Source organism: Salvia miltiorrhiza, chromosome 3 (genome assembly GCF_028751815.1).
Source record: "Salvia miltiorrhiza cultivar Shanhuang (shh) chromosome 3, IMPLAD_Smil_shh, whole genome shotgun sequence".
NCBI lineage: Eukaryota > Viridiplantae > Streptophyta > Magnoliopsida > Lamiales > Lamiaceae > Salvia > Salvia miltiorrhiza.
In genome coordinates this window covers 21511828-21525560 of record NC_080389.1, presented here as the reverse complement: position 1 = coordinate 21525560, position 13733 = coordinate 21511828, and the positions used below count along the sequence as shown (strand labels likewise).

Below are 13733 nucleotides of genomic sequence, written 5' to 3'. Positions count from 1 at the left end.
GGACGGAGGGAGTACAATATTAATTGAATCAATCACGCATGATAATCAGCATGCATGCATGTTGCACGTTGAGTTAATTAATAAAGCTTGTTATATTCCATTAACTATACTCTAAGGAAGCTCATGCCCTTTAAAAAAAATTTCACATGTAAGAAAGGTATATACTTGTACGGACAAGACAAATGACAAGACTCTCTTTATTATTCTATTCACGAGCTCTTTTACACATTGATCTGGTAGCTAGTGCTTTAAATTACCAATATAAAGATTCAACAAAATAATTTTTTAAAATTTACTTAATATGGAAAAGAGATGACATTTTAATTTGTATCATATTTCGTAGGGACCTTCTTGTGTTATTGTGATTGAGAGTTGGTTATATATTTTTGATATCTTTATTAATCGTGCCACATGATTATTTTCAAACGGTAAACTAATAAAATATATTAAGGTAAATATCACTTTAAAACTCAAACTATTTCATACTATCAATTATATTTTAAACTATTGAAAATGAATTTTTAAACTTGAACCATCAATTTAATATCAATTGTACCATTCGTCCATTTTTTTTACTCAAAAAAATTAATTTGGCTCGTTGGATGCCACGATCTAGTTAGAATTATTCTTTATTTGACCTACATTATATAAAACAACATAATTATATGCCTTACTAATTAAAAATACAAAGGGTGAAAATGGGTGAAGGGTACAATTAATTAATACAAAATTGATAGTTCAAAGTTAAACAAATTATTTTCAATAGTAGTTCAAGATATAATTGATAGTACGAAAATCCATAAAATTATCAAGATAAAAAAGATAAAAAATAGTAACTTTTACAATTTTATGTATTTTATTATTATAATAATTCCCAATCATGGAACTTCTTAGCCGTGAATTGACACTATTAATTTTACCTACAATTCATAATCATAAAACTTCTTAATTGCGAATTGATCTCAATTTGCCTACCATTCATGAAAAAATGTTCATTAACCGTGAATTTAGGGTAAAACAATACTTTAAACCAAAAAATGACTTCTTTTTTTTTTTTTTTTTTTTTGATTTTGGGGGAGGGGAGCAGTGGGGTTAGAACCCTGGACCTCACTGTTGATAGACAAGAATTCACGCTTGGTGTCCCCTTGGTACAATGACTTTTGCTTTTAATCCTTATAGCTATTGGTTATTTTTATAATAAGAATATCTATTTGGTTATATTAACTCTCTCTTTTTTTAGTAGACTTAAATGTCACATATCGAATACAAGGAGTCCCATTCACACATGAAGAAAAGTGAAAAGCTTATTACACACTCTTGATTAAGGAGCCTTTATTGCGGATGCTGTCCTATTCTACAAAATGGTACGTGTGCCTTGCTTTGCTTCATCACGTCCATGCGCATGCGCTAAAACAAAAAAATTAATGTCTGAGTGCCACTGTGAGATGGCGGAGCTAACGGCGCCGGTAAAGATATGCGAGTGCGACTGCGACTGCGACTGCCGGTGCTGCATCGACCAGCTGTACTCCACCATCGCCCGCGAGCCGAAATGGCTGCAGGATATGGACAAGATCCAATTCTTCCAGACTCCGCTGCACGAGGCGGCGGCGGCGGGCAACACCACATTGACCATGGAGATCATGAATCTGATGCCGTCCTTGGGCAAGAAGCTCAACCCGGAGGGGCTCAGCCCTCTCCATGTCGCCGTCGACAAGGAAAGCTTTGACACGGCCCTCGCGCTCGCCAAACTCGACAAAGCGCTGGTCCGCGTCAAAGGGAAGGGCGGCCTCACGCCGCTGCACTTCGCCGCCGTGGCCAAGCCTACCTATAAAGAGGATGAACTGAAGCTCCTAGTGGGGCTTTTAGCCGAATGCCCCGACGCCGTGCTCGTGTTGAACAACAGGGGGCAGTCGGCGGTGCACTTGGCGCTCGAGAATCGGAATGTCAAAGCTGCTAAATTGCTCGTGAATTGGGTCGTCATTGTGGCCAAGGAGTCGCATCTTTCGTTCAAGGATGCCAGTGGCAACACAACTCTTCACGTTGCGGCTCGTTATTGTGATGACAAGGTTTGATATTTTTACTCACTTCGTCCACTAATTTATCGCCTACTTGCCTTTTTGGTCCGTTCATCAATTTATGTCCTATCTATTGGGAAAGTTTATATTCATATTTTAATCAAAATTGTGGGTCCCTTTAATAAATTGTGGCCTAATTGCTTTGACTTTAACAAATTGTGGGTCCCTTTCTCCACTCAACTAATAAAAATACACTTTTTCTTAAAATCTGTGTTTTGCCTCCTAGGCCAATAATTAGTGGATGGAGGGAGTATTTAATTCATCTATAAATAGGACTGATTGCCCGTAAAAATACACAAAACTTTTGCCATTACAATTCGAAATTTCTAAAACTTTGTCCACATACACTAATTTTACATTTGTTGCACCTTTTTTTTCTTTCAGAATTTAACTACTAATGTTGGCGTGACTAATTGCGTGTATAGTCCAAAACGAAAAATGTAGGAATTAAGTGACCAACGATGTCGTTCTTACCCTTAAAATATCAATTAATAAATTGCTTAGCACTTAATTCAACATAATAACATAGGACTAGTAAACTTTACTAATTAAGTTATTTCAAGATAGTAACAATAAAAACTAGCTAATAACATAAAAAGATAAATAATACTCACTCTTATTATTTTACCCCTTAATTCGGAACCAGATATGTATAATTGTGATTGCTCTTTAAAATGGGCAATTTACAAACATATATAGGTTTGGACATGGATATATATTTAATCTTGAATTTACTATTAAGGAATAAATAATACTCCCTCCGTCCTTGAAATTAATTGAGCAATATCTTTTCGACATAGGTTTTAAGGAGTTAGTATTTTGTGTATTAAGTGTAGTAGATGAAATAGTAAATAAATGGATTTTTTTTTGCTATATAACGAAAGTGCTCAAGCTTCACGGGACAATTCGAAAAGAAATATTGCTCAAGCTTTGCGGGACGGAGGGTGTACATTAAAGCGAAAACATGACTATTAATTTTTACATTATTATCTCTCTAATTACATTTTATTTTTAATATATTAATGAAGTATAAATAGTTTTAAAACTGATCTATATAAAGTGACTAGCACACGCCCACTCCTATGCACGATCAGTATTGAAACTGAATGATATTTTAAATAAATAAATATGCATATTAAATATATATAATTTAAATATAAATAAATGTAAATATAAGAGGGAAATCTTATTATAGCCATCTTTCATAAAAACATAAATTTTATAGCCCTAGTTTATAATAGATAAGTTATATAGCCATTTTAAGTTTAAAAGACTATAACACCCTTTGACTTTTTTGTACTCGATGGCACCATCGAGTACTCGATGGCGCCATCGTGTACACCATCGAGCACTCGTGGTGCCATCGTGTACACCATCGAGTACTTCGATTACTCGATAGTGTTGTAGAAAATCTTTATTTTTTTCATTACTCGATGGTGTACACGATGGTGCCATCGAGTACTCGAAGTTTCAAAAAAGTCAAAGGGTGTTATAGTCTTTTAAGCCTAAAATGGCTATATAACTTATCTATTATAAATTAGGGCTATAAAACTTATGTTTTTAATAAAAATGGCTATATGTGATAATTCCCACTAAATATAAATATGAAAAATGGTTTCATCGGTGAGTCGTAAGTGCATACATGCCATGTAATTTGAATAAATATGACAACAATTATTTTTATATGCATCAAAATTTTTATTTGTGTATTTTACCGACAAATATTTTTTATCAATGGATTAGCAGAAAAAATAAAGGATTAATGTGTCATTCATTTTAAAAAATAAAATGTGGATGATAGGATTTAAGTAAATTTGAATAGACATGCTACTACAAAATTAAACTCTTTAATTTACTTTCATTTTATATTTTAAAGAGAATCAATAATGATTCTCCAATTAATCATTTTTTTTTTGCTTCATATATAAGTAATTGTCAATCTAATATTAAATTCAATTAAGAAATAATAATAATAACAAATACTCCTATGTTAATATAAATAAATATAAAAATTCATATAAAAACATAGTGCAAATTTAATAAATATAAATTCATATTTTCTATTTATTTTTTATTATAACAATTTCATGCAACTAAAAAGATGAAACTTATATTTATTCATTTTAGAACTCTTTAAATTAAACATAATTTTTTTAAGTGAATTTTATATTAATATATATATATATATATATATATATATATATATATATAGGGTGTGGTTCTAGAGAGAACTACATTATTTGTGAGAATGTGAGAACCATCAAATCTAATGCATTCACTGTAAAACTTAATGCATTCGCTGTTAAAATTAATGCACTCAAAAAAATAAAAAAAAATTTGCTCCCTTCAGGATTCGAACCCAGGATCTGCATTCATCCAACAAGATGATACATCCACCGTAGATCTTGATAATCGAATGGCTGAAAATGGTTCTCCGTTCTTTTTTTATTTATGGTTCTTTCTTGAATATATATATATATATATATATATATATATATATATATATATATATATATATTTATATTAATATAAAATTCACTTAAAAAAATTATGTTTAATTTAAAGAGTTCTAAAATGAATAAATATAAGTTTCATTTATTTAGTTGCATTAAATTGTTATAATAAAAAATAAATAGAAAATATGAAAAATGAATGGAGAAAGAACCGTATAATTAAAATAAATTATAACTTTAATTGATAATAACTTATTCGTTTCAAATTTAGTTTTAATATTTTTTACATCAAATTAAAGATCTTTTCGTTATCTTTAATTTAACATTCATGTTGAATATCTTTTATTAATCAAAACAAATCTAGTCAAATCTAATATTTTTTATATCAAATTAAAGATCTTTTCGTTATCTTTAACTTATTCGTGTTTTTTGTAGTGAAAGTTGACGATTTTTATAAAAGAATCAAAATAAAAAATAAAAAATGAGAAGAGAGAAATTTTGGTGGAAAAAAGTAGTCGTTATACTGCTATTTTGTATAATACATAGATTGGCGCAGGATCTACTGAAATCACTAACAAATCTAGTCAAAGTCAACAAAGAGAACAAATATGGGGAGACCGCTCTAGACGTGGCCATCCATCACCGAAACCACGCCGCCGTCGACATACTCAAAAACGCCGGCGGATTCACGACGCGAGATCACGGAGAAGACACCCCGACCCCCCGCGAGAGCAAAGCATCAACGATGGTCCGATACCTGCGCGGGCATCACGCAGAGCAGCGCCCCGAGATGCTGACGCGCGCCTACTACTTCATCACCAAGGAGCTAACCTTGGAGATGCGCAACACCATCCTGGTGGTGGCGGTGCTGATCGCCACCGCCACGTACCAGGGGGTGCTCCAGCCCCCCGGCGGGGTGTACTCGGCGGAGGGCAGCCCCAGCGTGCGGCTGGGCGGGCGGCGGCTGGTGGACGCGAGCGGGCAGAAGCACCCGCCGGGGCGGATGGTGATGGGGACGGTGAAGTACAGCTACTTCATGCCGACGAACACGCTGGCCTTCATGTCGTCGACGCTGATCATCATCTTCGTGCTGCCCGACCGCGCCTTCGTGATGATCCTGCAGGCCTGCTTGATCTTCATGTGCGTCAGCTATCTCCTCGCCTTGAATTTCATCTCCTATTACAACAGCTTCTCCAAAATCCTCGACTTCGTGTGCGGCTGCACCCTCGGCGTCGCCTTCCTCATGAAGCTCGGCTACTACTTCGTGAAGGCGTACTACAACGAGGATGAGTGGCTGCTGCGCCGCCTCGGCGTCAAGATCAAAAACCACAAGGCTTGGTTTTTTAGGGATACTTATAAGAAACCTGCAGATGATGAGGAGATGTCCACTTTCAGGAGGATGAGGCAGCAGTACAAACTCATTAGTAAAAGACTTGGTTAATTAATTAATTAATTAATTATCTTCATCATCAAAATTCAAAACCGCAACTTCAATTTTTAATTCTTCGTGTTTTGTCTTTATGAATAAACTATGTGTCACATGTCATGTGTGTGTGTTATTATTGTTGCACCATTTGCTGGTACACTGCTACATGAGATTTACATCCGCGGATTCAGTTTTATTTTTGTATTCAGTGTATTTATAATCAGTAGGGTGCGTTTTGCGTCTCTGTACTAATTCAATAAATACATTTTTTCTTTTATTATTTTTTTTTATTTTATTTTTTGAGTTCTATTGCATGTTTTTTTTTTTTTTTGAGTTTTTTTTTGGATATTCTCTATGCTACTTTTAGTACTGTTCCATGTTTTTAAATTTTCCATACTTGGAAACACTATTTTTTTATACGATAGTCATGCTAGTGTGCTACATGTTGCTCACTTTAAAAAATCAAATTCTTACTATTGTTAGTTCTTTTTGTTTTCTTGTAGTCCACAAATGAACAGAAGATTTATTGAATGTTGTTGTTATGGCAATATCCAGAGGAGAATATTTGTATTTATCCCGTTTTTTGGCTTTGCATAGTTTGATATAAGAAAATACATTCTTCTTATGCTTTATAGGCTTGGTACATATAAACAATCTTTGTGCAAAATGTATGTAAGTATATATCTTTTTTTCCATTTGATTCTCTTCGAAATGTTATTACTCGTATGAATCCCTTGACTTGTAAATTTACCATTTTTATTTCTATTTCTCTTATTTTTGCATGTGTACGCGCAAACGGCATCCACCAGTACCTTGCATAATGCTCCTTGCGCATTTAATGGATAAATTTTAATTTAGTATTCACTCAATTGTAGTACTTGAAAGCGTTATCATAAATTAAGTCAGCCTCTGTTTTTTTCTAGCTTTATGCTCTTGTTACTTCATATTATTTCGACTATTGAATTCAACATAAATCCAAACTATAGGATACAACATAGATCCGTGCAACGCTTGGTGGGTAAAAATACTTATATTTTAATTAAAATGTATATATATGCATTTTTTTTAATGGAACATGTCTATTTTTTTAGTTGGCATTGAATCCTTTTAATTATTGACCCACATAATTAATGATACTACATACGTGTTGAATCCATTGAGGAATCATCGTCATTTTACGGAGATAAAGATCATCAAAGGAACGTAAGTTCTATCATTTTTTCAAAGAAACACTTATTGAAAATTATGTCAATTTTTTAGTTATAATATGTCTTTTTATATAGTCTGAACAACAATCCGATGGGTCACAGTGTCGATTCTTTGAAATACTGTATACGAAATATATTATTAAAAATTTTGGATGTGATGTGATCGCCCCAAACCAATATCTTTATAGGTAATTGCAAAATTAAAGTAGCATTTTATTTCAATTTTTATTGAAGGTGAATTATTTGGCACATTGCTTAATATTTTATTTTTATTATTTGTTGAAGGATTTTACTTCAAAGAAGAAATCGATGAAGTTCGAAGAGAGTGGGGTGAGATTGTCTATGATTTTGTTGATAAGAGTGATGATGAAGGTAAGTTTAATATATATTTCCGTTGTTTCTTTTAATTTTTGAGGTTCAAAGGATTTTAAATCTTAAAGTCGTCATAGTTTGTTTTGTTCATGTAAATGAAAGCTAAGTGTATGGTTGAATTTGTTGGATCATTGGTGGTGAATGCTCAAGGTTGGATATTACATTAGAAGTTGTTTTAGTAGATGATTCAAAACGTAGTTAGAGACGATATAATTACAGATATATTATATGTCTTTTGATGATATACCAAAGAGGATGTCTGACTTGGTATTAATCGGATATTTATTAATGAATCTAGAAAAAAATGAGATAGACGTTATCTGAGCATCAGACTAACCATCACCTAAAAAATTCTATCCAAAAAACAACACATAAGCCATGCCGTAGGTAAGACCCGAATCAAAGATTCGTACTAACCACCACACCGATGCCAATTATGCCATAGGCCGACCAGAGAGACAACATATGGAAACGAAGAAAAGAAATGAGACAATCTCGGCTCAATGAATGCACTAAGATGAAAGACCAATCACGAACAAAGTTGACCACATGCTCTCTAAAGGTAAGAGAGCTATGGAGCCAATTGATTCCTAGACACAAAAAGAGTCGATCCCCAATCATCAAAGCAGGCCGCTTGCTCGAAGAAATGACCATGAAAGAATCGTTGACTGGAACTCGACTGAAGGAAGGAACCCTTCCCATCCCGAGCAAGAAACGATATGTCTCACTACATGCACAAAACACGAACGAGAGTAAGCGCCCACATTTGGTGAGCTACCAACGGCGCCGGACGAGGCGAGATCCAAGGTCTAGCGCACCTGAGCATTGAAAAAAGTCTACGTTGTCACTCCACAACCATCGCCACACCAAACCATGAACAAAGCAGACCAGTTGCTCGATAAAAAGACATACCCAAGAATTGTGAGGAAGCTATGGAGACAAGCTCCGAAACAATTGTAAATCAAAACTCCAACCATCAAAACAGACCACCTGCTTGATAAAATGACACAACCAAAAATGGTGGCCAATCATGAGCATGGAGTAGACTATGAAACCGTGACTCTCCCATCCTAAGCAAATAACAATATCACACTAAATGATGAAATATCACTCCTATTATCACTAGTAAGGACATGAACAAGCCACAAGGGTAAGCACCCACGTTTGGCGAGCTACCAATAGGGTCAGACGTGGCAAGACCCAAGATCCAGCACACCAGAGCCTTGAAAAAAGTCTTCCTAGCCACCCCATAACCACTGCAACAAGCAACACAATTAACGATAATATGCTGAATGAAAAGACACTGAATATCATGTTTGATGAACATAATTATGCAGAGAAATATTCCTAGCAACCGCATGCGCAATAGAGTCAATACTATGAGGCCACCAACCTTTCAGAGTATGAGGACTCGCCATAATATCTGCCGTGGTATTTTCTTCCCTATAAATGTGAGATATCTTCGTGTCCATATCATGAAGCAATGTTATGGAAATTCTAGATGGCAACACATCTCCATGGTACAATCTTAGGTTCTTCTCTAAGGATACTCACAATATAAGTCGAATTAGCTTCAATTCAAATTTTCCACCATTCGTTACCATGTGCAAGCTCAATCACCGTAATAACGCCAAGCAGCTCAACTTCGAAACCGAAGCCATGACCACAATTGATGTGAAGCATCCCCGAACGTAACCACTCCAGTATTTAAACATGTCACCTGGAAAAATCCTCCAGAGGCTCCCACCGTCGCCCCGTCTATATTCACCTTTGATCCAAGAAAAAGTGGGGGGAGACCAATACATCGACTCAAGTTTAGGTATTCATAATTGTATATGTATGTCCAATTATTTCTATATAAGTATAGATTAAATGGTGTGTTGTAGATCACAGAAGCTCATATAATTGGAATAACCATATAAGATATTAAATTGATCATAACCGAGACGACTCTAGGACGATGCAATATAGATGGAAGTAGTTTGTCTTGACTACTTGTCTATACTGGTGCATCCTTCTATCTGACCTAAATGAATAATCAAAATCTCAGTGACTTAAAGGGACCTAAATCCTAATAAGGTGAGAATTACATATTAACTTGAGTACTCTGTATCTTAGGTGATAACAATTTATATATGATATTTGGTAATGTGTATAATAGGTAACCGTATCCGGTATAGGATGATAATGTTTTATCCTTTTTTGTGATGATTAGATGGGTGTTTAGGTGAGCTATGAGTTTATATGAGAATTATGCTTTCAATCACTACTACAAATTCTCTCATACTCTACAGTTTTAAACTGTAGAGTATGAGCATTCTGCACTATAGATAATAGGTATCTAGAGAAAGACCCTCCCCTTTTCTCTACGGTTGTAAAACCGTAGTCTATAGTTATCATAGACTACGGTTTTCCACGCACATAATCTACAATTGTCAACCGTAGTCTATTATGCTCAATAGACTACAATGTGTAACCATAGTTAATTCATAGCCAAATGTAGTGTATGTCAATTTTTTCTACGATTTTAATGAATATTCGTAGTCTATGTGTATAAAAGACTACAGTTTCATTATTTTACACTACCCTTTAAAACCGTAGTCCTTATGAAATATAAACTACAGTTTTAAAACCGTAGTTTATACATACTACTACAGTTTTATAATCGTAGTTACATATTGTAGTTCAATCCTATTTTAAAATCCGAGAATCCAAAACGAAATTAAAATAAAATAAATTTCATTGCACATAATTAAAATATTTCATCCAACAATGTTGTAGCGAGTATTAATACAATGTCAAACCTAAAATTAACCACAAAATACAAAGTATGAAGTGCATATCATCAATACAATTATGTCGATTCAAAAAAGTTTATCACACTAAAACAAAAATCTATCGTAGTAAATGTTTTCCATCAACAGGCTTGCCCACTCAACACAAACTTCATCAATATCCTTGCGATAATAAGTTTGGTTATCCTGTATATATTCACAATTAAAAATTTAAATATTAATACTATTTTATACAAACGAAAAAAAATTAACTTAAATTTGAATAAGTGAAAGATAAGTTTCTTACAAGTAAACGTAGAGAGCACGAACCACTCTCTATAGTATTTTCAATAATGTCCTTCATGAATCGCAATACAAAGAATCCACATTGTTTCAAAATATGAAGTGTTATCAAAATTATCCTAAACATATTGGAAAAAAAAAACTCAATAATATATAATGAAAAATATTACCTTCATGAGTTCCCAAGTAATTTGTTTCTTGCCTCTTTTTTGTAATTTTGCATTGAACATGTAAATCGCCCTTCAAAATATATTAACATATATTAGTTCTCCAAATAATAAAAGATAAATCACTACTAAAAAAATAGATTATTATGACACTTGAAAATGTCATCAGAAACATATTTTCATGACACTTTACCTTTAATGGCACTTGGTGCAGATGTCATATTAGTAAATGTAATAATAGGTTAAGTGTAATGATAGAATTTCTATTACTACACTGAAAAACGTCATAAAAAATGATATATAATGTCACTAAAAAGTTTCTTGAAATGTTGTATAATACTACACTAATTTACCGGGACATAAAATTATAAATTGCCCCCCACAAATATTTATAATTGTGCATTTTCCCCATAAATGTCTATTATTTACATTTTTACCTATAAATATCTATAATTTGTATTTTTCTCCTTCAAATATTTGTAAATTATTTTTTTATCCTTCAAATATTTTAAATTTATATTTTCTTCCTTCAAATAATAAATATAATTACATTTTTTCACTGCTAGTATACTACAATTATTTAAAAAAAATAGATATAATGTTTAATACTAAAAGATTAAAATTACATTAACACTAACAAAAGTATGAAATTTATATTAAACTATTAAAAATCATCCAACAAAAAAAACTAATGGACAAACCAATCAAAAAATACGCAAATTAAACATAAAAAGATCCAAATATGTAATGGTCTCATGCCACATATGTAAATTGAATACATACCCAACAATATAAAGTGTTGTGTCTTCTACTATAATTTCACAAGTATATAAAAAAAAAATCTATAGAGTTCACTGCAAGAACTTTGATTGAAACAATCCATGGCAAATTATAGGAGAGCATTGACCCAAACATTTCCATGTATTCGTCCACTCCAGATTTTCTCTTCGATCGTATTACCAAGCTATGCAACACTCTAAATCTGTCTACGTTGCATGTAAATCAAACCAAAATATATTCAATATATTTTAGAATCATAGCAGGACAATTGAATTTCAGAAATAAAAAAGCACAGGGAATAGAAGTAATCTAAATCAAATATTTATAATAATCTCAAAACTCCACAGTTCAAAAGATGGTGTTGAGAGATTAAAATTAAGAACTGAGGCAATGATGCATAAACTCACATGATTCACACCTTCAAAGATATAATAAACTATAAAAACTATTTTTCCAGCAAAAAGATTAAAACATGAAAGGGTTGAAATGTTATCTTCTGTTCAGAAACAGGTGCAGAGTGGGACCCAACCAAACCACTCGTGCCATTGACTAGTTAACATATTCGAATATTTAATAATTCAAATCAAAAGCATGGTTTCCTGCATCAGCAAATTAAGTGCATATCTCAAATCTCTTAATGAAAAAAATAAACTAATGAGCTCTATTTTTTTATGCCCTTATCATTTCTTTCGAAATTTCCACAAAGAATAATACACCTACTAATCATGTGCACATTCTAACACAAATACCAAGGGATTCACATATGATATAAGTATCCATGCCATTTAATATATCCCAAGAATGATAACACAAACAATACACTTTGTCAACATAAATTTAGAGTACCTGTCATAGATGTAAACCGAGCAATCATTAATATTCAATGAGTGTCAATATTGAGTAGCTGTCACCTGCATGTATAATGTAAGTACGTAATAAGAATCAAAGTATAATGTAATTAGTCATTATATGTTAAAAATCATTGATAATTTTTACCAAAGAACATGGCCAAGCAATCATATGACCAACTGTTTGGGAAAGCTCTTGAAAATTGTCGTAAGGCCTGATCAATTGCTCCTTAGGTTCAACCACAACTTTCACATTTACTTTACACCAATTTGATCCTAACATTTGTCCCCCAACTTTTGTACTTGGATCGATGCTATGAATACATCCTTTTGCAACAATTTCTTTTGTAAAGAAACTTTTTAGAGAAACATATGTGCCAAGCTTCAAAAAAAAAGAAAGATTAGTAGTGATTTCTAATTACAATTCTAAAGAAAATGCAAAGATACCTGAATAGGAAGAGTCATTGAAGCATGTAGCGAGAGAGAGTCAGAAGTTGTCGTATCTAGCCCAGTGTTGACTTGTGAAGCACGAGCAGTCTGTTGTGTTGCAAGCATAGCCTCTAATCGTGCAATTTTTGCTTGGCACTCGACTAGGGCACGATTCGATGTACTTCTAGAGGTTTCATTCCATACATCAGATGGGCAGATTCCTTGACCCATCATCCTTACGTGACCATGTTTGTCCTTGCCCATAACTTGGGCAATTATATCATTTGGAGCAATGGCATCTTCAGAACCTTCAACAAGTTGACGACTACGCTCTCGCATTGCAGACTGTTTATAAAGTGTAAGAAATCAATGTATATATAATGAACTAAATAAAATGAAAAAAATACATAATACATTTTATATATTAAAGATATGTAATTAACACATACAATTTTAGTTGAGACTTCATCACTTGAGTTTCCATTTGATGACACAAAACACGAACTAAATAGTTGAACACGAGTTGGGCATCGTCCTTGTTCTTTTGTCTAGAAATATGTATATTAATATGTTACTAATATGTTGTAAAAATATGATGAAATTAAAAATTGAAGAAAGCAAACATTACCAATCTGGCTTTAACTTGGGCAAATGACGTCTTCTCTGTTCTTTGATTCATTAACTTTTTTGCTCGAGCTCTTTGGTTTCTCTCACTTACTTTCTAAGATCAAGTTAAAAAAAATAATAAGTAAATTCATCACTTCGTATGAAATTATAATAAAAAAAAGTAAATTTGCAATAAACCTTTGCATCATCTATTCTCCAATAAGCAAGGAGTTTGATCCATTGATCTTCCAAAACTCTAACATCCCTGTCATCTATTAAACATTCAATAGGT

The 13733-nt window shown here is 33.1% G+C and overlaps 1 protein-coding gene across 1 annotated transcript; it reads left to right on the top strand.

Moving 5' to 3' along the window:
• The first annotated feature begins 1350 nt into the window (after positions 1 to 1350).
• Positions 1351 to 6249, top strand: LOC131019193 (ankyrin repeat-containing protein BDA1-like). Its single transcript, XM_057947868.1, has 2 exons — positions 1351 to 2066; positions 5085 to 6249. Exons 1-2 carry the CDS (start codon positions 1362 to 1364, stop codon positions 5967 to 5969), a joined length of 1590 nt encoding a protein of 529 aa, XP_057803851.1. The 5' UTR covers positions 1351 to 1361; the 3' UTR covers positions 5970 to 6249.
• Positions 6250 to 13733: the final 7484 nt, after the last annotated feature.